We start from the raw sequence: 25,828 nt of genomic DNA, 5'->3' as shown, positions 1-25,828 counted from the left end.
CACACTGCTATGCTTTATCTTGGCCAGGTCGCAGTTGTAAATGAGAACTTGTTCTCAACTAGCCTACCTGGTTAAATAAAGGTGAAATAAAATAAATAAATAAATATTTTAATGGGCAGGGTAATTTACTCTTGAAAATCTCACATCCAAGTTAAGCAATCACATCCATCATCATTGACCTGGGTGTGTCTTGCACACAACACAAGGCATGGATTGCTTGCCCAGGGTAAGCAGTCATTTATAATACTTAGGCCCCACTTGGACATCTAGTTCAATTTTGGAATAAGGGTGCTTCTGGTTTGGTCTGTATCCTCAAACCTAGACCCTATAGGCTATTTTTGCCATATATGTTCAGAGACAGGTGTGATCAATGATTTCATTTGAATAACTTCATATAGGCCCTATGACACGGTAGGCTATGTGAACAGACTAGAGATATTGGCTTTGTGAAGCTGTGGTTTTTAATTTGAGAAAAAAAATGAAAGGACATTTAAATGCTCCCACTGCTTTTCATTGATTTTCTCATAATAATGCAAAATGCTGAAGGCATACAATTGCAAGTATGTATCAGTCCAAGTTGAGTCAGTCAAACGCCCACTAAATTGTCATAATTCTTCCTCACTCAAACAAAGTGATTTGGCTGGTAGTGCTGCAGCCTTGGTTGTATGTCAAGAATTTATCTAAGATCCCATGATTGAGGAGCCCTTTAAAAAGTGCTCCTCAGTGTAATTTTCGAACTATAGCCTAGACTATAGCCTATTAACTCACCTGTATGTCTTATTGGCCAGAGTCAGAGCAGGGTCATCATCACTTATGTTGAGCCTAGTATTAAATTAGGCTACAACCTTCTTAAGATATATTTTGTTTGCTTGGAGAACTCAATGACAATGCCGTGCCATCCACAATGGTTTGGAGAGTTGTGACATTTGTTTGACCAGCTTCTTTTTGTTGTTGTTGTGCATCCGATAATTTTAATTAATTTGTGCATCAAATATGCACTGGATCATTATAGCAAAAGGTTCAGCTCAAGACGTAAGCACTTTTCAGCAGAGGGCATTTAAGTAATTAACAGGTTAAATTATCTTGGATTTATAATGGTTTGTACTTGGATCTCTGTGATTGGTTGTTGTTACCTTTGATTACCCAGCGCCCCTCTTGCGGAAGTAAGGCAAAGTTCACCCTGATAGCTGTTAACACTCTAGTCGTTGCCCTGCTGTCTTCACATACTACCAGCACAGTTTTGAATCTGGACACAAAGTTAAAATCCAGAACTAATTCATCATGTTAGAGCCTTTGGTTTTCGACGGGAAAGTTGTTATTGTCACTGGGGCCGGTGGAGGTAAATGACTGCTATCTTTTGCTAACATAGCTAGCTTCATTGGGATATGCTCATCTTGTTAATTGGTAACGTTTCGTTGTGCAAGGTGGTGTTGTGTTTTAGTGGTGGTTGACATGGTTGTGAATCCATTGTAAGGATTATGGCCAGGGGTATTCTTATTTGTCTGGTAGCAACCGTGGCTAAATAACTAGCTATCCTAACCAGCAGTAGTGCTTGGTGGCTATGCGCTATGTCAGAAAGTAGCCAGCTTGCTAAATTACTGGAGCAAGTTACCCACTGCTGTCATTGTTGCAACACTTAATACTTGAATCTGATATCGCTCGGCCACACAGGACAAAGTACATTTCGCTAATTCCAGATACCTTATGTGAGGGCATTCTTGCAACAAAGTGCCCAGTAGCCCATCGCATCCACGCATGAATACAACATGTACTGTGCTGGACACTTTGCTGCAACCGTAAGTCCCATTTTACTTTTTCATTTGACCGAGTATTAACTTAAACTTATTTCCATAGGACTTGGGAGAGAATATGCATTGGCTTTTGGTGTGAGGGGTGCCTCAGTAGTTGGTAAGTATTGTGAATGTATATTTTTAAGATGTACATTTTAAATAAGCTGGCAACTATACAGAAAATATGCTGTTCAATGCTTAGTTATTGGTTTAATTGTTTATCTTTTCTCTGCACACAGTTAATGACCTCGGAGGAGATATTAAAGGGGGAGGGAAGAGCTCCAATGCTGCTGATAAAGTTGTGGAAGAGATAAAAGCCAAGGGAGGCAAAGCAGTGGCTAACTATGGTGGGTAGATGGACCAAGTTATCTAACTCCATTTGAACTTTTGCACATGGTTCCAGAGTCTTGCGTGGCCAACCTTCCAAATCCTGTCTAGAGCCCTGTAATCTGAAGTTAGGTTCAAGGCTATGTGGGCAGGTTACAGGGCAAAATCACAGCCTTGAGTCTCAAATTCCATCCTTCCATTGCCCAATTTTACTTCCTTGTGTTTTTTTTGAGCCCTCAATGAAACTACGACTGTAGACATCCAGAACTGTTTAGGAGCATTATTATATCAGCTGTGAAAAGAAGCCATGCACATTTGTCTACTGTTTGACGTTTCCCTTTTTTACCTTGCCACCCAGAAGAGCATAGACTGGTTTCTTTCTTCCCAGAGTTTCTTTGCCACCCTCACACCTTGGTTAGGCATTTATTTATTTATTATTGTCATGTATGCCCCACAGATTCTGTAGAAGATGGTGAGAAATTGATCCAGACTGCCCTGGATGCTTTTGGGCGAATAGGTGCGTATTTAGACAACTGTTTTCCTTGTTTTAAAACCAATAACACAATGCACATTTTAACAATTTTAAACATAGCATGGCTGATGGTGTTAAGTCAAGCCTGATTATACAGTGCATTTGGAAAATATTCAGACTCTTGGACCTTACAAAAACATTTTTTTTATGTTACAGCTTTGTCTTTTTGGGTATGATGCTACAAGTTTGGGGAAAAACTCTCCAAATGCAGGTGTGATGTTCTTTGCAGATCCCCTCAAGTTCGGTCAGGTTGGATGTGGAGCGTCGCTGCACAGCTTTTTTCAGATCTCTCCAGAGATGTTCAAGACCGGGCTCTGGTTGGGCCACTCAAGGACATTCAGAGACTTGTCCAGAAGCCACTCCTGTGTTGTCTTGACTGTGTCCTTAGGTTTGTCCTGTTGGAAGGTGAACCTTTGCCACAGCCTGAGGTTCTGAGCACTCTGGAGCAGATTTTCATCAAGGATCTCTGTACTTTTCTCTGTTCATCTTTCCCTCGAGCTTGACCAGTCTCCCAGTCCCTGCCACTGGAAAAACATCCCCATAGCATGCTGCTGCCACCACCGTGCTTCACCCTAGGAATGGTGCCAAGTCTCCTCCAGGTGTGATGCTTGGCATTCAGGCCAAAGAGTTACATTTTGGTTATTAGCCCAGCAAATCTTGTTTCTCATTTTCTGAGAGTCTTTTGGGTGACTTTTGGCTAACTTCAAGGGGACTGTCATGTGGCTTCCCTCTGGCCACTCTACCATATAGGCCTGATTGGTGGAGTGCTGCAGTGATGGTTGTCCATCTGGAAGGTTCTCCCATCTGCACAGAGAAACTCGAGAGCTCTGTCAGTGACCATTGGGTTCTTCGTCAAGGAGGTGACCAAGGCTCTTCTCTGATTGCTCAGTCTGGCCAGGCTGCTAGCTCTAGGAAGAGTCTTGGTGGTTCCAAACTTCTTCCATTTAACATGGCTGGAGAACTGATTTCTTGGGGACCTTTAATGCTGCAGACAATTTTTGGTACCCTTCCTCAGATCTGTGCCTCCACACAATCCTGTCTCTGAGCTCTACAGACAATTCTTCGCTTTGTCATTTGGGGGGGTCTGAATAAGGCTGTAACAAAAGTCAAGGGGTCAGAATACTTTCCGACTGCATTGTATGTTCAGGCTTGCTTGATTGTGCAAATGGTTTGTTTTGGTATCTTACAGTACATGATTTGGTGATAAGAATTTTGATTTAAACAGACCTGTTGCTTATCTTTTCCAGATATTATTGTTAATAATGCTGGGTAAGGATGTGATTTATCTAAAATCCTTTTAATCAGATTTGATGACCACTTCTTTACAAAATAAACTAAACTGTAGTGTTTCAGATGGATATGTGACATGGAAAACTATTCCATTTTACTCAATGTATATAATAGAATAGAGGCCAAAGTGAACAACACCCTGTTTCATTGATTTCAAGGATACTTCGGGATCGTTCCTTTGGCAGAACGAGTGATTTGGATTGGGGTAAGGAGTTTATTTCTGAGTACACATTCATTCTGTCAATCATCACGGAAGGAGAATATTGCATATTAAACAGTCCTATGGAATGAATAGTAAATGTCTATCAGGCTGGAGAAGAGCTTTAATTCCAAGGACTTCAGCGTAGAGAAATTAATGACAAATACAGTCTGAGTAATAATTTGCAAGAACAGGATAACCTCTACATAGTTATTGTAATGCATCATTTGAGCCTGGTTTCTTCCTGGTTCTGGCCTTTTCTAGGGAGTTTTTCCTAGCCACTGTGCTTCTACATTTGCTTTGTTTGCTGTTTGTGTTTTTAGGCTGGGTTTCTGTACAGCACTTTGTGACAACGGCTGATGTAAAAAGGCCTTTATAAATACATTTGCTTGTATTTCAGACCTCATCCATAGAGTCCACCTGAGAGGGTCCTTCATGGTCACTAGAGCTGCCTGGAACCACATGAAGAAGCAGAAGTTTGGGAGGTGATGTCAAGGGTCAGACCCAGCACCATGTTGCCTATGTAAAAGGAAGTAGAGCTGACTGTTCTGCTGAATCCCAAATCGTACCCTAGAGCAGGCTCTGCAGTCCTGTAGATCAGTGTGGATTGGATAAGAATAAGCAACATGGTAATTGCCTTCTGATAGCCTGGATGGAATTCTCACCACCGCTTTGCTGTCATCTTTTCCAGGGGTTCTTAAAGTGGGGTCCATGGAGGTACTTCAGGGGTTGTGGCTAGACCCCCCCCAACTCCATACTCCCCAAATTGTACTTTTTATCCCCCCCCCAACTCCATATGACAAATTGTGCAGAATTGCAGGAAATTTGCTTGAAAATGGCACAATTTGCAACCCATGCCAAGAGATGGGCCTTTAAAATGTTCCTGCTCTGGACTTGGTTTGTCCGGACATGTACTGCCACAGTCCTAGTAATGCTATCCCTGCATGCTATTTTTTTTTTTTTTATCTCACTCAAGTTGTTCTGATTATGAGGGGGGTCCCTGATGACTCGGTCCAAGGACCCAAAAAGTTTGAGAACCCCTTGACCCACTCAATAATTTCAGCTCATAAGCAGTGCCTAGGGATTCAGAATTCCTTTTGTACATCCAATCAATCCAGCTCTCATACTGAACACACTCCAAACAGTTAGGTAATGGCCGGTGCGGAGTACAGAGCTGTTTCAGTTAGGGAATGGCCGGTGCCGAGTATAGAGCTGTTTCAGGTTTGCGCACAGGTGGACCCTGTCTTAAATTAATGTTGAGAAATCATCCTTATGATACCCCTTGATTTGCAGCATTGGCACCAAGAATAGAATAGTTTTTAGGTGGTTGTTAGCTTTTGACAGGCAGTGAAGCGGATGGGTTTCTTAACTATTGTTATTGCCACGTGCTTGAAACAGCCGTGGCGCTTCAGTCTAATTCGGTGCACAGTGTTGAATCAACGTGCCACGGTGCCCTGTCTGTTCCCAGGATCATCATGACTTCATCGGCTGCTGGCATCTATGGCAATTTTGGGCAGGCGAACTATAGCGCGGCGAAGCTGGGTCTGCTGGGATTGGCCAACACCCTAGCTATAGAGGGCCAAAAGTACAACATCCACTGCAACACCATCGCCCCGACCGCAGGCTCGCGCCTCACAGAGACTGTTATGCCCCCAGGTCAGAGGAGCCGCTGAGGAACTGCTCTGAACAGGCTGAGCAGCACACATTACTGGGTCATCTTATTAAGACTCAATGATTTCAGTTGATCTGTTGTGTAATATTGCGATGAGTTACCAGTGCTTGACATGTACTGATGGGTGCCTGTACTCACTGTGGGTGCCGGTATTGTTTTTATTTAGATGCAGGAGCTCTACATACTTTTGAGCTAATATTCTATTAAAGCAATAAGGCCTATGGGGTTGTGGTATATGGCCGATATACCACGGCTACGGGCAGCTCTTATGTGCGACTGAACATGGTGTGCCTGGATACAGCCCAGAGCCGTGGTATATTGGCAATATACCACAAATCCCAGAGGTGCCTTATTGCTATTACAAACTGGGTACCAATGTAATTAGAGCAGTAAAAATAAATATTTTTGGCATACCTGTGGTATATGGCCTGAAATACCATGGCTTTCAGTCAATCAGCATTCAGGGCTCAAACCACCCAGTTTAATACAGGAACTCGAGCAGTAGAAAACATTTGAGGTACCGGTTCTCTGCTCTAGTGATCTGCCTAAGTCTAGCACTGGTGCATCATGTAATATTGACATGTAAATGTGTTACTAAAGTTTGTCAAACTAGTGCACTCACAAACTGAGTAAACACAGATTAATCATGCGTTCTGACAAATGACGTTTAATAATGGGTTGGGCATTTAATGAGGTGTCGTAGATTGCTTTGGTGGGCTTGGCTGACATCTGTGATTTTTCTGCTGTGGTGTCTGCCACGTGATGTCCTTTTCATATCCCATATGAAAGTCGTGTGATACGGTCCCCTTTGCTGGTATAAAAAAAAAAAGTATCTTAAACTGTAGGACATGGGTGTCAAACTCATTCCACGGAGGGCCGAGTGTCTCGCGTTTTCACTCCTCCCTTGTACTTGATTGCTGAATTAAGGTCACTAATTAGTAAGGAACTCCCCTCACCTGGTTGTTTGGGTCTTCATTGAGAGGAAAAAACAGATCTGCGGACACTCGGCCCTCTGTGGAATGAGTTCGACACGCCTGTCCTATGGTTTATGAAGATTAAAAAATATATATGGATATACCAACATATCCCCACAATGTGCATACCTTTTCATGTTTTTCGCAACTTAACATGTAGCTTTTTTTGTCGTAGTTCTGTGTGAGTCCTTGAAAGCAGAATACGTGGCGCCCCTAGTTCTGTGGCTGTCTCATGACCAGTGTCAGGAAAATGGAGGCCTGTTCGAGGTTTGTTTGAGAACTGTATGAAATGTTCACTTATGCCTTAAACTGTGTCGCCTTACTCCCAATCCTTCCTGATTATTCTGTTCATGTTCTCCCTGTTAAGGTTGGTGCTGGCTGGATTGGAAAATGTGAGTTGAATTTATTATTCTCATTTGGGAGTATTTTCACCGTTCTACAATATTTTCCATCAATGTGTTTTGTGTAGTGCGCTGGGAGCGTTCACAGGGCCGCATTGTGAGGAAGAAGAACCAGGGCATGTTTCCTGAGACTGTACGAGACCAGTGGGACAACATCTGTGACTTCACCAATGCCACCAAACCTGCCAACATCAATGGTAACCAAGTCAAGCAGCCCTTAGACTGAACACCTATGCTGGCATATTTTGCCTCTGTCAGATACATTACAGATATTAGTCATTGACTTATCCACAGATGTATTGAATTTAAACTTTTTTTTGACAATAGTATAAAATGCAGAAAATTACTGACTAGGTAGGTGTCAGTGAAACATTCAATAGTCCACCTGCAGTAAATGCTGGAACTCTTTTGGTGTTGTAATAACAACCAATTTCATGGGACAAGGTCTGCAGTGTAAACCGAGTGGCTGACCAGGGATCAAACCTCTAAGAGGAGTGCACAAACTCATTTGCTTGTGCTGTTATGACACAATGTCAATTCCACCACTGGTATTTCCCCCTCGTCTTTGAATGACGAGCACAGTACAGAATCGAGCGGAGCGCCTTTGGGTCAGACACAGAAGAGAACATGACAAGGGTTCATTATTCTCTCCTCCCTCGGCTTGCCCTTGGATGTGCAGCAGCAGCATGGGGGTGGCAGCCTCCAGAGGAGTGCCTCATTACCATGACTTTGTAGTGCTCCTCATTTGTACCTTATTAGAGGACTTTTGGCTGTCTTTGTTCCACAACATCCTTATTGAGTGAAGATAATGAACCTCCTCTTATCCCATTTTTTTTTTTTTTTAGAGTCCGTGGCCACATTGGTGGAGGTGCTGTCAAGAGTGGAGACTGATGAGGGTATTGCCCCCAACCCCACCAGCGCTATGGCCACTGCTGCATCTGGGATCAGTCCTGTGAGTGGAGAGGTCAACAGTACTAGGCTGGAATGAAGTGAAGTCATGCATGTTGGTGACAGATGGTCTCATAATGATGCTCTGTGGGCCATGTCTTCAAAGATGTCTGTTTGGAGTGTCTTTGACACCAAGGGGCCATGGCTCCAAATCAAACAGTCCCTGGCAGGCTGATGTCAATGTACCCTAGCTGACCTACGGGGCCTGGTTCTACCTAAAATGCATGCTTAGTAACGACATGGCTTGTGTCCACTTTGTTCTGTGCTGATTTGTCGCTGTGCTTCCCCTTCAGCTGGAGGCGGTGGGACAGAAGCTTCCGGAGTCGACCTTCAGCTACTCCCAAACTCAGTGCATCCTGTACGCCCTAGGAGTGGGCATGTCCACCAAGGATGACGACCACCTCAAGTTCCTGTACGAGGGCCACGAGGACTTTAGCTGTCTGCCCACCTTCGGGGTCATCCCCTCCCAGGCAGCCATGATGGACGGAGGGCTAGGTTCTGTGCCTGGACTCAACTTTGACTTCACCAGGGTAAAAGCTCCAGGAAACAATCCCAATCATCTTTATTTCCCCAAGTACAGTAGAATTGACAGTTTATATGCATTATATAGAAAATAGATGCAGTAAACTCAGAACTCATCCCATACAGAAGTGGCAAGCAACTGTTGCTGTTCTCACACATGTCATTTAGTGGGTAAATATAATACATTTTATTTTGCTTGGAGCAAAGACTGAGACTGCTATTGTAACCATAACCAATTTACTCACCTTTGTTCATTCTGATATTGTCACTCAGTTGTTGCATGGAGAGCAGTATCTGGAGCTTTTCAAACCATTACCCACCTCCGGTATGTGTGCCCATTACACAAGTATCTCTGAGAACAACATTTTCTGCTTACAAAAGCCTGTTATTTAAAATAATTTGTCTGCATTTGCAGGAACACTGACGTCTCAGGCTAGAATCGCAGATGTGTTAGACAAAGGATCTGGCGCAGTTATTCTCCTGGATGGTTAGTTTTGTTAAGCTTACTTCCTTGTCCCTGAGAATTAGTGTGGTAGAGTAAAGGGTTTATAAGTGACGTTCCACAGGGTTGCATGAGATGAGCAAAGAAATAGCAGAGGAACTTTAACAATTAGTTATGGACCTGATATTAAAGGAAGGAAATTGAACACATGCAGTCTAAAGATTCTTTCAGAGAAACTTGAAAGAATATTTTATTTTCTCCTGTGGAATGTATTTAATTTTTTTTATTTTTTAAAAGTTTCATTATTGGTGAAAAAAAAGAAGCCATTTAGCAGGCACTTTTATGCAAAGCGACTTCATCTGCACACTGAAGTCCACTGTCTTGGCATTGCAAGCACCATGCTGTACCAACTGAGCTACAGAGGACCATTTGGAAGATAACAACGTTGTCTTTCTCCACAGTCCACACGTACAGTGGTAAAGAGCTGTTGTGTTACAACCAGTACTCTCTGTTCATCGTGGGGGCTGGTGGCTTTGGAGGAAAGAGAACATCTGATAAAGCCATGGTAACAAGGAGTCTGTTAACACCAATGCTTTCAAACTATTCAGAAGTACTACCATTATTTTTTTCTAGAACAAAATGGTTGACTCTTACTATTTTTCTTTCACCGTAACTTAACCTCACTCTTTCAGAGCACAGTAGCGCATCCAAACAGAACTCCTGATGCTGTGATGACTGACACCACAACAAGGGACCAGGTTTGTTGTTCCATCTAGTGTATACACTGATTTTTACTACTGGTGCCCAAACTGTTAGGATTTTTACAAAGGTTGAAGCATCAAATAAGTAGCCATAATGGCTCAACGGGAGCCTGACTCTCAGGATATTTCTAAAAGGAGTGACTTGACATTGATTCCATGCTTTCAGGCTGCCTTGTATCGTCTGAGTGGGGACTGGAACCCCCTCCACATAGACCCCAGCTTTGCAGCAATGGGAGGTGAGTCTTCTGACCTGGTACCAGATCTGTTTTGGCAATCGTGTCAACTCCTTGTCATGCCAAAAGAAGAGTGCCAAGGAGTTGACATGATTGCACCAAGCTTTGACTCTTTTATATGAATAAAACACTGCACGGTGTTATGCAGGATATTGTGTTGAATCATAAAGACCTCTTCTCTCCATTGTTCAGGATTCAAATCCCCTATTCTGCATGGCCTGTGCTCCTTTGGGTTTGCGGCTAGGCATGTGCTGAAGCAGTATGCCAACAACGATGCCTCCAGATTCAAGTCCATCAAGGTGAAGCACGATCTTGGCAGTAACGTCATAGACTGAATAGAACGGCCGTTCCCATTCAAGTCAATGATGTCATAATGGGGCAACTGGCAGACGTTGCGAGTGTACCCATCAATCTGTGCTGTGATTTGAGTCAGCTCAACTGACATTACAAAAAATATATTAAATTGCATGAGCGACATGAATTAACTTTCTACATTACCGTGGAAACCAGGCAGCCATTGCGAGTGTACCCTTGAGTTTACCGGTCAAATTGCCGGGGTTAGAGGTTCCAAGCCTGTTAAGTTCCCTATAAGAACACCCTACCGCTGCTCTTTTTCTTACACTTCTCTTAACTATCACTGACTTTGCTGATAGCTGCTTTGAGGAAGGTTTGACTTATGACTGTGAGATGTGGTTGTCTCACCTAGCTACCTTTTTAAGATGGGTGCTCTAACTGTAAGTCACTCTGGATAAGAGTGTTTGCTAAATGTCTAGAATTGAAAATGTAATAAGCTGTTTTTAAACAACTTTTTCCTGGTTCCTACTGTATCCTTCAGGTTCGCTTTGTAAAGCCAGTGCTACCAGGCCAGTCTCTACAGACTGAGATGTGGAAAGAAGGAAACCGAATTCACATTCAGTGCAAAGTAAGCAGTTTTATCATGGTTGTGCTAGAGGTTAATAGTGATCCATTAAGATTGAAAGAATTACCCAAATTAAGTCCAGTAACCTCTTTCCATGTGATAACCCAATCAATTTAACATGGATATTCGGTATGTCTTATTCCTCAGGTCAAGGAGAGCGGTGCTGTGGTTTTGTCAGGTGCCTATGTGGACTTGCATGCTGCTGCAGATGGCTCCCCACAAATTCTTCCTGAGGTACATCAGTCAGACTATTCATGTGTGATGCAAAATCCCAAAGGTGGAAATGACCTCTGACTAGTTTTTCCTGTTTTGAACCCTTCTAGGCAGGGGGACTCAAGAGTGAGCTGGTGTTTGCTGAGATCGGCCGTCGCATTAAGGACCTAGGGGCTGAGATGGTGAAGAAGGTCAATGCAGTGTTTGGCTGGGAGATCACCAAGGGAGGAAACACTGCAGCCCAGTGGAGTAAGTGAACCCTTGTTGCTTTACAAGCCCTCCTGTCAATCAATGCAGTCATGTTGAACCTATGCAGCCTGCTTCCCGGGCTCTGATTACGCCAAGTCCTGGACTAAAAATGATTCTCCATGGAGAATTACCATTGTGCACTTTAGTCTACTACTAAACTTAATCTGGATCTGGGAAACTGGCCCCATAGTGTTAATGCCTCAACCATAATTTCATTATGCTCTCCCCCAGCCATTGATTTGAAAACTGGAGCTGGCGCCTTGCACAAGGGCCCATACAGTGGCAAAACCGATGTGACCATCACTGTATCTGATGATGACTTCATGGAAGTAGTGCAGGGAAAACTCAACCCTCAGAAGGTACAGACATCTCCCCTAGCCTACATGCCTGGCAACATCTGAGACACTGTAGAAAGCTGCAAGGTGACTCAGCAGAAAACTGCCAATGTGTAGCACATTACACTTCAAAGGTTTTTAAAACTTGTTAAAAAAAATAAGTACATCCCAGTAAGAGTGGGTTTTCTTGGCAGGAATGAGCTACATTTCACCTTTCATTGTTTTGTGACTTTAGATCAGGGATGGATAACTGGCGGCCCTCCTTTCTGTAGGCCCGCGGATCAATTTCGGTAAAATAAAATGAGGGGTGGAGGGAACAATTTAATGTTGAGAGGTAGAATACACAAGTTGCAGTTTTGAGAAACTGCTGATGCATAACAAATTTCAACAAGTTCACTTAGGGCCCCCAAAAGGCTAGGATAGCCTTTTACTGCCTGTGTGCCACTGCAGCCCATCATGAGTGAAGTTTTTTTTTGTGGCTCCCACCCCAATCAAAGTTGCCCTTCCCTGATTTTTATACAGAACAAAAATGTTGGTTTCATGTGCTGAAATAATATCCCAGACATTTTTCATATGCGCAAAAAGCTTTTCTCAAGTTGTGCACAAATGTGTTGACATCCCTGTTAGTGAGCATGTCTCCTTTGCCAAGATAATCCATCTACCTGACAGGTGTGGCATATCAAGCAGCTGAGGAAACAGCAGTGAAGAAGAAAAAAAAATTTTTTTTTAGAGTGGCCTTTTATTTTCCCACACCTGAAAATAAAAGGCCACTCTAAAATTGTTTTTTTTTCTTCACACAACACAATGCCACAGATGTCTTGAGGGAGTGTGTAGTTAGCATGCTGACTACAGGAAAGTCCACCAGAGCTGTTGCAAGAGAATTGCTCATTTCTCTACCATAAGCTGTCTTAATGTAATTTTAGAGAATTTGGCAGTATGTCACAACCGCAGACCACGTGGAAGTCCTGGGTTGGCGTGGTTTACACATCTGGCTTCTACACGTGTGGGTTGTTCTGAGACATGCCACCTGGACAGCTGATAAATATGGGTTTGCACAACCAAAGAATTACTGCACGAACTGTCAGAAACCGTCTCTGGGAAGTTCAGCTGCGTGCTCGTTGTTCTCACCAGGGTGTTGACCTGACTGCAGTTCAGCATCGCAATTCCTGGAAGCTGAAAATTTCCCAGTTCTTCCATGGCCTGCATACTCCCCAGACATGTCACCGTTGAGTCTATTTGGAAATCAAATCAAATCAAATCTTATTTGTCACATACACATGGTTAGCAGATGTTAATGCGAGTGTAGCGAAATGCTTGTGCTTCTAGTTCCGACAATGCAGTAATAACGAACAAGTAATCTAACTAACAATTCCAAAAAAACTACTGTCTTATAACACAGTGTAAGGGGATAAAGAATATGTACATAAGGATATATGAATGAGTGATGGTACAGAGCAGCATAGGCAAGATACAGTAGATGATATCGAGTACAGTATATACATATGAGATAAGCATGTAAACCAAGTGGCATAGTTAAAGTGGCTAGTGATACATGTATTACATAAGGATGCAGTCGATGATATAGAGTACAGTATCAACGTATGCATATGAGATGAATAATGTAGGGTAAGTAACATTATATAAGGTAGTATTGTCTCTTGATGCTACCCATCCCGGATCCGGGATCGTGACTACGGCTCAAGCTCATTAGCATAACGCAAAATGCAAAAAAATATTCTTAGAAATATTTAACCTCAACACCTACACAAGTCCAATAGCTCAAATGAAAGATAAACACCTTGTTCATCTACCCAGCAAGTCAGATTTCTAAAATGTTTTACGGCGAAAACATAGCACACATTTATATTAGACCACCACCGAAACAAAAGGCAAGCGGCGGCCATTTTGTCCCAGAAAATATCAAATTTAAAAGTAGGATTAAAAAATAAATAATTCACTAACCTTTTGAAAATCTTCATCAGATGACAGTAATATTACATGTTACACAGTACATTTTTTTTTTTTCAATAATATGCCATTAATATCCATAAATCTCTGTTTACAATGACGACATTTCAAAAAATGCTACTCAAAATGTCCGGAGAAATTATGATAGCTCCGACAGATAACATCAGATAACAAGCAATAAACATGACTAAATATACATGTTCTACATATAGTTACAAAGATACACTTCTTCTTAATACAACCGCTGTGTTACATTTTTTAACGTTACAGAATTCGTTCACTAGTCTATGCTATGAGTCGGCGCTCAGATATTAGCAGTGTCTCCTCTACGTTTGGAGTCCACAGAAACCCAAAATAACCACAAATATTCCCTTACCTTTGATGTTCTTTGATCAGAAGACGTAGAAGGAGTCATACTTACCCAATACATCGTTTGGTTTCAAGTTGTGCGTCTTTGTATTAGCATATGCTAACAGCTTCAGCTGAAATGCACCCAAAATAACTTCTGCTCCTTCTGGTCCCGCACTCTTGCGCATCAAATCTTCAAAATTACATATTATATGTCGACTAAACTGGTCAAACTAAGTGCAGAATCGAGCAAAATGATGTTTTTATCATGTAAAACAATGATCATTGCGAACAAACGAACCGGCTTCAACTGGTGTCTATTGGAAAAGAACGTTCCCCAAATCGGCCGCGCGCAATAGAGTGCATGTATGTGAGAGTGAACCGGGCATTTTCGCCCGCCAAAGGATGAGGGAGCGTGAAATTCAAACAATGAACGTGCCAATTGAAAGCAGACATCGCGCTGAACAAATACATACTGTTCCCAGATCGGTAGCTGCCTGGGAAGGGTGGGGGCGATGACGTCAAAGTTGACCCAACTTTTCTCTTGACAAGAGAGAGTTTGGGAGAAAGGCTGCCCTGAGAGTTCTGCTTTACATACAGACATAATTTAAACGGTTTTAGAAACGTTAGTGTTTTCTATTCAATAATTATTATTATATGCATATAATAATTATTATTATATGCATATATTAGCAATTTTGGAAAAAAATATTTTCAGTTTACTATGGGCACGCACTTCCTCCAACGGGGGCAGTATTGAGCCATAAGCTCAAGAGGTTAAAGTGGCTAGTGATATATTTACATTTCCCATCAATTCCCATGATTAAAGTGGCTGGAGTAGAGTCAGTGTCATTGACAGTGTGTTGGCAGTAGCCACTCAATGTTAGTGGTGGCTGTTTAACAGTCTGATGGCCTTGAGATAGAAGCTGTTTTTCAGTCTCTCGGTCCCAGCTTTGATGCACCTGTACTGACCTCGCCTTCTGGATGACAGCGGGGTGAACAGGCAGTGGCTCGGGTGGTTGATGTCCTTGATGATCTTTATGGCCTTCCTGTAGCATCGGGTGGTGTAGGTGTCCTGGAGGGCAGGTAGTTTGCCCCCGGTGATGCGTTGTGCAGACCTCGCTACCCTCTGGAGAGCCTTACGGTTGAGGGCGGTGCAGTTGCCATACCAGGCGGTGATACAGCCCGCCAGGATGCTCTCGATTGTGCATCTGTAGAAGTTTGTGAGTGCTTTTGGTGACAAGCCAAATTTCTTCAGCCTCCTGAGGTTGAAGAGGCGCTGCTGCGCCTTCCTCACGATGCTGTCTGTGTGAGTGGACCAATTCAGTTTGTCTGTGATGTGTATGCCGAGGAACTTAAAACTTGCTACCCTCTCCACTACTGTTCCATCGATGTGGATGGGGGTGTTCCCTCTGCTGTTTCCTGAAGTCCACAATCATCTCCTTAGTTTTGTTGACGTTGAGTGTGAGGTTATTTTCCTGACACCACACTCCGAGGGCCCTCACCTCCTCCCTGTAGGCCGTCTCGTCGTTGTTGGTAATCAAGCCTACCACTGTTGTGTCGTCCGCAAACTTGATGATTGAGTTGGAGGCGTGCGTGGCCACGCAGTCGTGGGTGAACAGGGAGTACAGGAGAGGGCTCAGAACGCACCCTTGTGGGGCCCCAGTGTTGAGGATCAGCGGGGAGGAGATGTTGTTGCCTACCCTCACCACCTGGGGGCGGCCCGTCAGGAAGTCCAGTACCCAGTTGCACAGGGCGGGGTCGAGACCCAGGGTCTCGAGCTTGATGACGAGCTTGGAGGGTACTATGGTGTTGAATGCCGAGCTGTAGTCGATGAACAGCATTCTCACATAGGTATTCCTCTTGTCCAGATGGGTTAGGGCAGTGTGCAGTGTGGTTGAGATTGCATCGTCTGTGGACCTATTTGGGCGGTAAGCAAATTGGAGTGGGTCAAGGGTGTCAGGTAGGGTGGAGGTGATGTGGTCCTTGACTAGTCTCTCAAAGCACTTCATGATGACGGATGTGAGTGCTACGGGACGGTAGTCGTTTAGCTCAGTTACCTTAGCTTTCTTGGGAACAGGAACAATGGTGGCCCTCTTGAAGCATGTGGGAACAGCAGACTGGTATAGGGATTGATTGAATATGTCCGTAAACACACAGGCCAGCTGGTCTGCGCATGCTCTGAGGGCGCGGCTGGGGATGCCGTCTGGGCCTGCAGCCTTGCGAGGGTTAACACGTTTAAATGTCTTACTCACTTCGGCTGCAGTGAAGGAGAGACCGCATGTTTCCGTTGCAGGCCGTGTCAGTGGCACTGTATTGTCCTCAAAGCGGGCAAAAAGTTATTTAGTCTGCCTGGGAGCAAGACATCCTGGTCCGTGACTGGGCTGGGTTTCTTCCTGTAGTCCGTGATTGACTGTAGACCCTGCCACATGCCTCTTGTGTCTGAGCCGTTGAATTGAGATTCTACTTTGTCTCTGTACTGGCGCTTAGCTTGTTTGATAGCCTTGCGGAGGGAATAGCTGCACTGTTTGTATTCAGTCATGTTACCAGACACCTTGCCCTGATTAAAAGCAGTGGTTCGTGCCTTCAGTTTCACACGAATGCTGCCATCAATCCACGGTTTCTGGTTAGGGAATGTTTTAATCGTTGCTATGGGAAATGCTCTGGATCGATGTGTGCGACAGCGTGTTCCTGTTCCCACCAATAGCCATCAACTTCACACATGCCAGTGAAGGAGACAACATTCCTCAGGCCACACAAATCAACAACCTGAGCAAATATGCGAAGGAGATGGTATCACCAGATACTGACTGGTTTTCTGATCCGACCCTACCAAAACAAATCTGACCAACCTATTCATATGAAATCCATAGATTAGGCCCTAATTTATTTTTTCAATTGACTGATTTCCTTATGAACCAACTCATATTTTTCATTTAGTGTAGCTCCAGGAAGCCCTTAGCTTATGACCGTATATTTTTCTCAGTGACCTGAGACTTGTACTTGTTCTTCCAGGCATTCTTTGCAGGCAAGCTGAAAGTGCGAGGGAACATCATGCTGAGCCAGAAGCTGGAGGTGATCCTTAAAGACTATGCTAAACTGTGAGGTTGAGTGAAAGGAGAACCACTCAGTTATCTAATGTTTGTTTCACCTGAGGTAGCAGCATTAATTGCCAATGTGCATAAAGATGGCAGAAGTCACATCATTGTTTTAACACCATCCACAGAGTTCTCTAATGTGCCAATAAATCAGCACAATGTTATTTTCTTTGTTTTTTTCAAATTGCACCTCTTCCGTTGCAGTAATTTGACCTGGATTCCAATGCATCATATCCGGTGAAATGTTTAAATGATAATATAATGCTATTTCAACAACTAGCCACATTAGTGTTAGCTGGGATCATGATTTTTACTTTGACGCTGATGAAATGTATAGGGACGTTTATTAAACAGCTTTGATGGTTAAGATAGTGCAATTCTGAATGTCAAGTCAGATGACGGGTGCATGGGGCCAATATACTATGTCTCCTGGGGATGCTTGCTGTATTCCAGGGCAATGAAGAAAAGGCTAGCAGAACATGTCTGCTGTAATACATCTTTTCACTAAAATAGCATTTGTGCTCCCAGATTAGGCATAGTTTAAGTGTCCTGATTTCCCTAGAATCCAATGTAACCCACATTAACAAGTGTTGGCTTGGTGCAACATGCTACACTAATTTCTAATAAATCTTACGCACTTTCATCATGTGGCTTCTGACGGGGGATCAACTTTTTAATACCCTTTAATCAAGGTTCCAAACAGACAAGTGTACATTACAATAAGTTGCTTTATTATATTACACTTGTAAATCTGACTTAATCAACATATTCATAAAATTAGCTTTCTGAGCATATTCACAGTGTAAAGGAAGAAAAACAAGGAACCCCTATTGTATATGATGGTTCTAGTTAAATACTCATCCCTTGTCTGCGATAGCATATTACACTAAGCAATTTGTATCAGGAAATTAACGTATCTCCTACGCATTGTTGATTAAAGATTTTATTCAATTACTTTGCAATGAGTATGCAGTGATGTGTTTTACAGGGACAGCCATAGTTGTACTGCACCCCAGGAGGAAATTAGGGTTAAGTGCCTTACTCAAGAGCACAGCGACCTTTCGGTTACTGGCCCAACGCTCTAACCATAAATCAATGTACTTTGATTCTTATATCTGCATCATGATCAGGCACTATTGTTTAAACACAATCCATAAATATTACTGGTATTTCACAGAATTCTCTTCATAAAGCATCACAGTAAAGTTGTGAGGTGTAGTTTGTTCTATTTACAGAATGCAATAACTTAAGAAATCCTTTTCACCAGCTTATACCCCAAATATAGATTTGTCTACAGCAGCTGTGACACAATATGCCAAGGGGATGAAGTTATTGGGAATAATAGATATCTCAATCTATAAGTTACAAGGTCATTTCGTAAAAATAAAAAGCTATTGTTCAAACCACACAAGTACCCACATTCTTTTTATAGCTATCAGATGTGATTGGATAAAAGATAATTGGGCTGCTTGTCTAAATGCATCCTCACTGACGAGCTACTAAAGTCAATTTCATGTCAGCAAAGGTAAATCCACGATTTAAATGACTTATCTATGCATTTGTGGTTGATTTGGGGATGGGAGGAGGAAAGTGCTGTGTTGGAATAAAACAGTTTCTTACTCAAGACACTCATTGAAATTAGTGCTCTCTTTCTCTTATTGGCTAAAGAATAGGGTGCTTACGTGGTGTTACTATAAGCTACTTGATAGTTACAGCATTCTGTCTAAAATAGTCAAGGGGAAGAGCAGACCAATTATATTGGGTTTCCCTGATAAGTGGGTCCTTAAAGCTGTGTGTACCTCAATGATCACTTGATTGATCAATTGCACACAAGGTTCAACCAGAACTAAATACCACTCAACAATACCTAGGGGAAATGGGTGCAGTACCAGTATGAGTTAGATTTATAAGGACACATCACCACTGTTTTGAATCTAGACCACAACAATACTAAACAGAATATTATACTTAAGGCTTGGCTTGCTCTCTGGGATCTAAACTATGCACTGCATATCATTTTACCTTATTTATGAGCAAACAGAGCGAATTCCTTATGATTCGATAATGTGCTTTATATCAACTGGCCTTAACAACTCAAGCAAGCAGGGATGTCAGTATTTTACAGTCTTAAAATGGATGCAGAGGACTGTAGAAACACCTGACATCCCAAATCATACACTGCACAGATCATCTCATCTTGACATGTAAGATTCCAATATGATGATTGCCTTAGAAAAGTGATCACTGGTGAGAGGAGGAAGCTTGCGTCCGTTTTTGAGTGTCCTCTCCTTGTGCAGACAGACAGTCAGTCCCTCCACACTCATCTTGCAGTAACTTGTGCAAACAAAGGCAGTCTTGGTCACGTAAACCACAAGCTGAGGCTTTGCTTAGTTAGCTAAATGATGAACTTGACGTCGTTCTTCAGGTTGCCATTGTTGACGCTGAAGCGGTCAGGGAGAATCCTCATCTTCATGGTACCGTCGGCGCCACACGAAAAAATGTGGTTGGCCGGGCCCACCTCAATCTGCATCACGCCCGTGCCCAGATTCCGGAACAGGGACTGGCGAGCGTGCTCGTTGGGGAACTGATGCAGTAAGCACTGCGTGGACAGGCTCCACACCTGCAACATCACACCACAGTCAGGGTTGGAGCTAAAGTAACCTTTTTGTTATTTTTGCATACGATTTATGGATTTAAATATTTAACATGCTATACAGGGGGGAACCAAATATCTATTGTAATCCTGATTTTGCAATAGGCTGCTCCCACCACCCTACTCCCCTTGAACCTCCCAAAATCCACCCATAAACCTACCCTATACCGATCCACAACCGTTGTTTTTGACCCATCCTAACCCAGTCACCTGGAAAGAATAAACAAGCAACAGGTGCAGTGAGGGGGACTATGTGGCTAGTGAGGGAGGGAGGGCACCTTGATGTTGCCCTCGGCAGAGCCGCTGATGAAGCTGCCCTCGGTGGGGTCCACAGCCAGGGCCTTGACGGGGGAGTCGTGGGCCTGGAAGCTCTGGCGCTGGTGCCTGTGGGGGAGCTCCAGCACGCTGATCCAGCCCTTCCTGCCACCTGTGATCAGCAGCTGCTGCCTGGGGGCCAGCGACAGCACCGTGGCCCCCGAATCATGACAACTAAAGGCTGCAGAGAGAGGAGAGGGGCAAAATAGGAACAACTTAAATGTAGCTAACTTGGCTACTTTCTGTATTATTGTTTGATGTACTGGCTTCAATAGAAAGAGCCAGTGTTGGAGGACTCACCGTGCACTAGACTGTTAATAGTGTTGTGGAGGACTCACCGTGTACTAGACTGTTAATAGTGTTGTGGAGGACTCACCGTGCACTAGACTGTTAATAGTGTTGTGGAGGACTCACCGTGTACTAGACTGTTAATAGTGTTGTGGAGGACTCACCGTGTACTAGACTGTTCATTGGATTCACCAATGTATCCCAAAGACACACATTCCTATGGAGACAAAACAAAGCATTACTTACAGCGCATTAGACCAACTGAAACAGGCACTCTATAACATCAGCCCATTTGGTCCCCAGTGAAGTGATTGAGAGGTTTGATCGCAGGGCTCTGTAGCAGGGCTACGACGCAGGGCTATGTAGTGTACCTGTTGTCTGTTGACAGCCCTGCTGTGGCTATGAGGGAGGATGAGCCCACGAACACAAAGTCGTGAGCCGTCTTATTATGGCACTGCAATGTCTGTGGAGGAAAGAACATCACCAATAAACAACGCTACCAGACAGTAGGAGGCACAGCTAACTGCCAAAATAAAGTGTACATCAACATACAGTGTACTAATAGGGCATTGGGCCACCACTAGCCGCCAGAACAGCTTCAATGCATCTTGGGATAGATTCTATAAGTGTCTGGAACTATTTTTGAGGGATGAGACACCATTCTTCCACAACAAATTCCATCATTTGGTGTTTTGTTGACGTTGTTGGAAAACGCTGTCTCAGGCGCCGCTCCAGAGTCTCCCATAAGAGTTCAATTGGATTGAGATCTGGTGACTGAAACGGCCAGGGCATATGGTTTACATCATTTTTATGCTCATCAAACCATTTAGTGACCACCCTTGCCGTGTGGATGGGGGATTTGTCATTCTGACCATTTTTATACATGACCCTAAGCATGATGGGATGTTAATAGCTTAATTAACTCAGGAACCACAACTGTGTTGAAGCACCTGCTTTCAATATATGTTGTATCCTTCATTTACTCGTGTTTCCTTTATTTTGGCAGTTACATGTAGACAGAGACAGACAGGCGCTTTTTGTTCCTACCAGGTAGGGTTTAGGGGTGTTCCCAGTCGTATTGGTCTGCCATAGACGTAGGGCTCCGTCAGCGTCAACGATACCAAACTGGACAACACAGCCAAGAGATGACCATTTAAGGAAGATCATTCAAATAAGGAGTAAAAGTAATGTCCAGCAACTACATCATTCCTCAGCGGTAGCCATGTTGTTGAGGGACTGAGTTGGTTGGGGAAAACATTACTTGGTGAATAATTCAATGTAAACTAAATATGCGTTCCAGCGCAGTACTTTTGACCAGATTCTTATGAGCCCTGGTCAAAAGTAGTGCACTATAAAGGGAAATTGGGAATAGGTTGCAAATGGGGAAGGAAAATGTAGTCACCTTGTTTCCTTGGTGGTTGAATCGTATCCGTGTGACTCTGGAATTGCCTGGACTTCGGAAGCAGATGATCTGCTGAGAGTGGCCCCACTCAAACATCCGGACACTTCCGTCCTGCGCTCCTGTTAAGTCTGAGGGAGGGAGGGACTTGGTAATCAAAACCACAACAATAGGATTCTCCAATCCCAATGTAGTATTGACAATAAAAGGGTGTGTATATTCTTGGAATATTAGCATAAGGCAAGGATGATAACATCAAGGTCTAAACAAAATAGACATGGTACACATAACTAGCATGTGTGGCAGTTTCAGTCATTGTATACAAGCAGGAAAGAAGTGACATCTACTTACAGTAAGGCAAGGTTGGGTGAGAGGTCATCCTTCTCACGTTGTTGATGTTCCTCTTGATGAGCTGCACCAGGAAATAAAACGACAAGATACTCAACAAGACACGCGAGTAGAATGTACTGCATTGTGCTCAATATCAGTGGCAAAAAAAAAGCAAAGGAACCGCAGTAAAAGCTCTGTCGGCCTCACCACGGCAGCGCCTCTCCCTGTCTGCAGGCCCCCGAGCCAGGGCATGTTGATGGGCGTCCCTAGGCTGCTGTGGGTATAGGGGGTGGTGCCGTGGAGGGTGTTGAAGTCGTCCCGGGCCTGGATCACCAGGAAGTCATCACTAGTGTGAGAGTGCGTGTGAGAGAGAGAAGAGTTTGAGAGGACACTCCCAGACAGAACAGTATTAACACAGTGCTGACTGCATCCAAGAGCCAAGATTCAGACTTTTACCTCTTTCCAATCTAAACATCTCTGATATGGTCAATAGGAGGTATTCAGCAGCCAAATTACAGGTAGGGACACAGAGGGACACTCAAAGTTCCTACACAACTCTAGAACACACTTTATTTTCTTGTTTGGGTAATTGAGATCCGGGCTCACCCTTTGGCCTCGGCCTCCGTATCGTCATCGATCCACGTCAGAATCTGAGTGGCCAAGATGGAGGACACGTCCAGCTCCTGGATGTCATGAGTGGAGGCCATGACTAAGCAGTTCCGATTAGCCTGGGACACAGAGAGAATAGAGAAAGAGGAGAGAAATCCAAATCAGTCCTTCCACTTCACACAGCCTATTGAGTAAATGTGACACCTTGCTAGTCTAACATAACGACGCAGACGTCTCCTGTGGAGAACATGCGTAGAACAGACGTCTCCTGTGGAGAACATGCGTAGAACAGACGTCTCCTGTGGAGAACATGCGTAGAACAGACGTCTCCTGTGGAGAACATGCGTAGAACAGACGTCTCCTGTGGAGAACATGCGTAGAACAGACATCTCCTGTGGAGAACATGCGTAGAACAGACATCTCCTGTGGAGAACATGCGTAGAACAGACGTCTCCTGTGGAGAACATGTGTAGTACCTTGTTGATGGCGAAGGCGGTAATGATGTCCGAGTCCTTGTGGATGATCCGGGCCTTGCCTCCGGGGTAGCCCAGATCTGCCTCGCTCTGTAGAGCAATGCATGAATCATTACAGTTTCTGCATGTCTGAATCATTATACAGTCTCTGCCCGTCTGAATCATTATACAGTCTCTGCCCGTCTGAATCATTTCAGTGTGACCTAAAGGAAGTGGTGGGAGATGAATGGACGACGCATGCCTGTTTGCAGTAGGAGGGTGTGTATCTCTAACAGAGCCTTGCCTCAGGGCTACAGGGTGGGAGACTAGAGCATCAAGAACCCACAGTTATCAGGATTAGTGCCATTTTCAACCTCTGGAGACAATGCTCGGCACACGAGGCTCAGCAAACCCACTGAGATGGGCATCTTATTGTATAATATAAAAGGGGTGTATTGACACGAGACGCCGAACGGAGGCTTTCACAGAACATTAGGTTGAATTACATTCTACATCACAATTAATTAAATGGTAAATACCACATTTCCTCTCAGAGAGTGTTCGGCTTGACTATGAAGTCTAAATATGGTGACTTGCCATTTTCACATAGTACTTCATCTTAACCCGACGAACATTCAACGTGACACTCTGGGCCTGCTAATCAGAACCTATTGGACTTCATGACAGTCTTATTCTCCTCTGCACATTCTGTGGAATTAGTTTGTGATGAACTATGGCAACCTAATCACTGTATAGACTAGGAAAAGGCTTTATCACAAAGTACAGGACATGCGTTTTATGTCATAATTTTACCGTCCAAAAACTCTGAAAGTGTAAAATCACACCATATACCGTATATATAGTAAATTTTGTCTTAGATCTAGTCTACTGTATAACATTCAGATAAAAGCATGGCAATGTCTTTCATGTAGCTCTATACCATGACAGTATAAACATGGTTTGGTTCTTTATGAAGCTGTTCATTACAAAATTCATACAAATCTCAGATTGCCTAATGAAAGCAATGCACATGCATTTGTTAGCTCATGCTAACAAGATTTCAATAAAACCAATGCAGCTTTTTGAAATGAGCCAAATTGCTTAACTAATTGGTTCAATTATTTCAAACAACTTGGGGAATTTGCCAAATGAATAATGCGCTGGGAAAGTGTGACATTCACTTCTGTGTTTTAAATGGTCTTCAAGTGCAAAAAGCACAAAATGCAATGTAAAACCTTCATAAAATGCATTAGTTTGAAGTAAATTAATTCACTAATATAATTTGATATACAATGCATCTGGAAAGTATTCAGACCCCTTGACTTTTTCCACATTTTGTTACGTTACCGCCTTATTCTAAAATGTATTCAATTGTTTTTTCCTCCTCATCAATCTACACACAATACCCCATAATGACAAAGTAAAAACCAGTTTAGAAATGTTTGCAAATGAATACAAAATAAAAAACATTTACATAAGAATGTTTGAAAGGCACACAACTGTCTATATAAGGTCCCACAGTTGACAGTGCATGTCAGAACAAAAACCAAGCCATGAGGTCGAAGGAATTGTCCGTAGAGCTCCGAGACAGGATTGTGCCGCATTAAAGGTCCCCATGAACACAGTGGCCTCCATCATTCTTAAACCACCAAGACTGACCAGCTCTAGGAAAACAGCGCAATCGAGGGAGGAGGGCCGTGGTAAGGTAGGTGACCAAGTAGCGCAGCGATCTAAGGCACTGCATCTCAGTGCAAGAAGTGTCACTACAGTCCCTGGTTAGAATCCAGGCTGTATCACATCCGGCCATGATTGGGAGTCCCATAGGGTGGTGCCAATTGGCCCAGCGTTGTCCAGGTTTGGTCGGGGTAGGCCGTCATTGTAAATAAGAATTTGTCCTTAACTGACTTGCCTAGTTATATGATGGTTAAATGTAATTATTATTTTTGTTTTAACCCGATGGCCACTGACAGAACTCTAGAGTTTCTCCGTGGAGATGGGAGAACCTTCCAGAAAGCCAACCATCTCTGCAGCACTCCACCAATCAGGCCTTTATGGTAGAGTGGCCAGACAGAAGCTACTCCTCAGTAAAATGCACATGACAGGCCGCTTGGTGTTTGTCAAAAGGCACCTCAAGACTCAAGAAACAAGATTCTCTGGTCTGATGAAACCAAGATTAAACTCTTTGGCCTGAATGCCAAGCGTCACATCTGGAAGAAACCATCCCTATGGTGAAGCATGGTGGTGGCAGCATCATGCTGTGGGGATGTTTTTCAGCAGCAGCGACACTAGTCAGGATTGAGGCAAAGATGAACGGAGCAAAGTACAGAGAGACCCTTGATGAAAACCTGCTCCATAGCGCTCAGGACCTCAGACTGGAGCGAAGGTTCACCTTCCAACAGGACAACGACCCTAAGCACACAGCAAAGATAAGGCAGGAGTGGCTACGGGACAAGTCTCTGAATGTCCTTGAGTGGCCCAGCCAGAGGCCGGACTTGAACATCTCTGGAGAGACCTGAAAATAGCTGTGCAGCAACGCTCCCCATCCAACCTGGCAGAGCTTG

At 43.6% G+C, this 25,828-nt stretch overlaps 2 protein-coding genes across 9 annotated transcripts in view; one reads left to right on the top strand and one right to left on the bottom strand.

Moving 5' to 3' along the window:
* The first annotated feature begins 1,139 nt into the window (after nucleotides 1–1,139).
* On the top strand, nucleotides 1,140–18,175 carry hsd17b4 (hydroxysteroid (17-beta) dehydrogenase 4). Of its 2 annotated transcripts, XM_024415729.2 has the most exons (24): nucleotides 1,142–1,339; nucleotides 1,855–1,908; nucleotides 2,030–2,137; nucleotides 2,575–2,634; nucleotides 3,897–3,918; nucleotides 4,098–4,144; nucleotides 4,539–4,623; nucleotides 5,607–5,794; nucleotides 6,960–7,051; nucleotides 7,152–7,176; nucleotides 7,254–7,382; nucleotides 8,031–8,137; nucleotides 8,427–8,663; nucleotides 8,929–8,980; nucleotides 9,071–9,142; nucleotides 9,559–9,662; nucleotides 9,790–9,855; nucleotides 10,025–10,094; nucleotides 10,284–10,390; nucleotides 10,927–11,013; nucleotides 11,158–11,244; nucleotides 11,334–11,472; nucleotides 11,704–11,831; nucleotides 17,139–18,175. In XM_024415729.2, exons 1-24 carry the CDS (start codon nucleotides 1,282–1,284, stop codon nucleotides 17,226–17,228), a joined length of 2,214 nt encoding a protein of 737 aa, XP_024271497.1. In that variant the 5' UTR covers nucleotides 1,142–1,281; the 3' UTR covers nucleotides 17,229–18,175. The 2 variants fall into 2 exon arrangements, with proteins under 2 accessions (XP_024271505.1, XP_024271497.1); XM_024415737.2 differs by lacking the exon at nucleotides 11,704–11,831 and having other exon boundaries at nucleotides 1,140–1,339.
* The window catches only part of LOC112247022 (dmX-like protein 1), a 53,260-nt gene continuing 45,363 nt past the window's right edge, over nucleotides 17,932–25,828 (bottom strand). For all 7 annotated transcript variants that reach the window (XM_042320315.1, XM_042320312.1, XM_042320313.1 and 4 more), the window contains 10 exons: nucleotides 23,292–23,378; nucleotides 22,813–22,934; nucleotides 22,414–22,552; nucleotides 22,228–22,288; nucleotides 21,880–22,007; nucleotides 21,525–21,602; nucleotides 20,849–20,940; nucleotides 20,642–20,694; nucleotides 20,153–20,370; nucleotides 17,932–19,841 (listed from right to left, as the gene is read on the bottom strand). In XM_042320315.1, the coding sequence (XP_042176249.1) occupies nucleotides 19,617–19,841; nucleotides 20,153–20,370; nucleotides 20,642–20,694; nucleotides 20,849–20,940; nucleotides 21,525–21,602; nucleotides 21,880–22,007; nucleotides 22,228–22,288; nucleotides 22,414–22,552; nucleotides 22,813–22,934; nucleotides 23,292–23,378 (1,203 nt within the window). In that variant the 3' untranslated portion in view covers nucleotides 17,932–19,616. The remainder of the gene's footprint in view (nucleotides 19,842–20,152; nucleotides 20,371–20,641; nucleotides 20,695–20,848; nucleotides 20,941–21,524; nucleotides 21,603–21,879; nucleotides 22,008–22,227; nucleotides 22,289–22,413; nucleotides 22,553–22,812; nucleotides 22,935–23,291; nucleotides 23,379–25,828) is intronic.

The sequence above is a fragment of the Oncorhynchus tshawytscha genome, linkage group LG04, assembly GCF_018296145.1.
Source record: "Oncorhynchus tshawytscha isolate Ot180627B linkage group LG04, Otsh_v2.0, whole genome shotgun sequence".
NCBI classification, from domain to species: domain Eukaryota; kingdom Metazoa; phylum Chordata; class Actinopteri; order Salmoniformes; family Salmonidae; genus Oncorhynchus; species Oncorhynchus tshawytscha.
Note: the sequence above shows the minus strand (reverse complement) of the source record. Positions and strands in the feature narration are given on the sequence as shown.

What these genes read in the sequence shown, in the direction of transcription:
- hsd17b4 (XM_024415729.2), top strand. Translation starts at nt 1,282, where the DNA reads ATGTTAGAGCCTTTGGTTTTCGACGGGAAAGTTGTTATTGTCACTGGG. An exon ending in TCAACTTTGACTTCACCAGG is followed by an intron (nt 8,664 to 8,928) that starts GTAAAAGCTCCA and finishes ATTGTCACTCAG; the next exon opens with TTGTTGCATGGAGAGCAGTA. An exon ending in GAACATCTGATAAAGCCATG is followed by an intron (nt 9,663 to 9,789) that starts GTAACAAGGAGT and finishes TCACTCTTTCAG; the next exon opens with AGCACAGTAGCGCATCCAAA.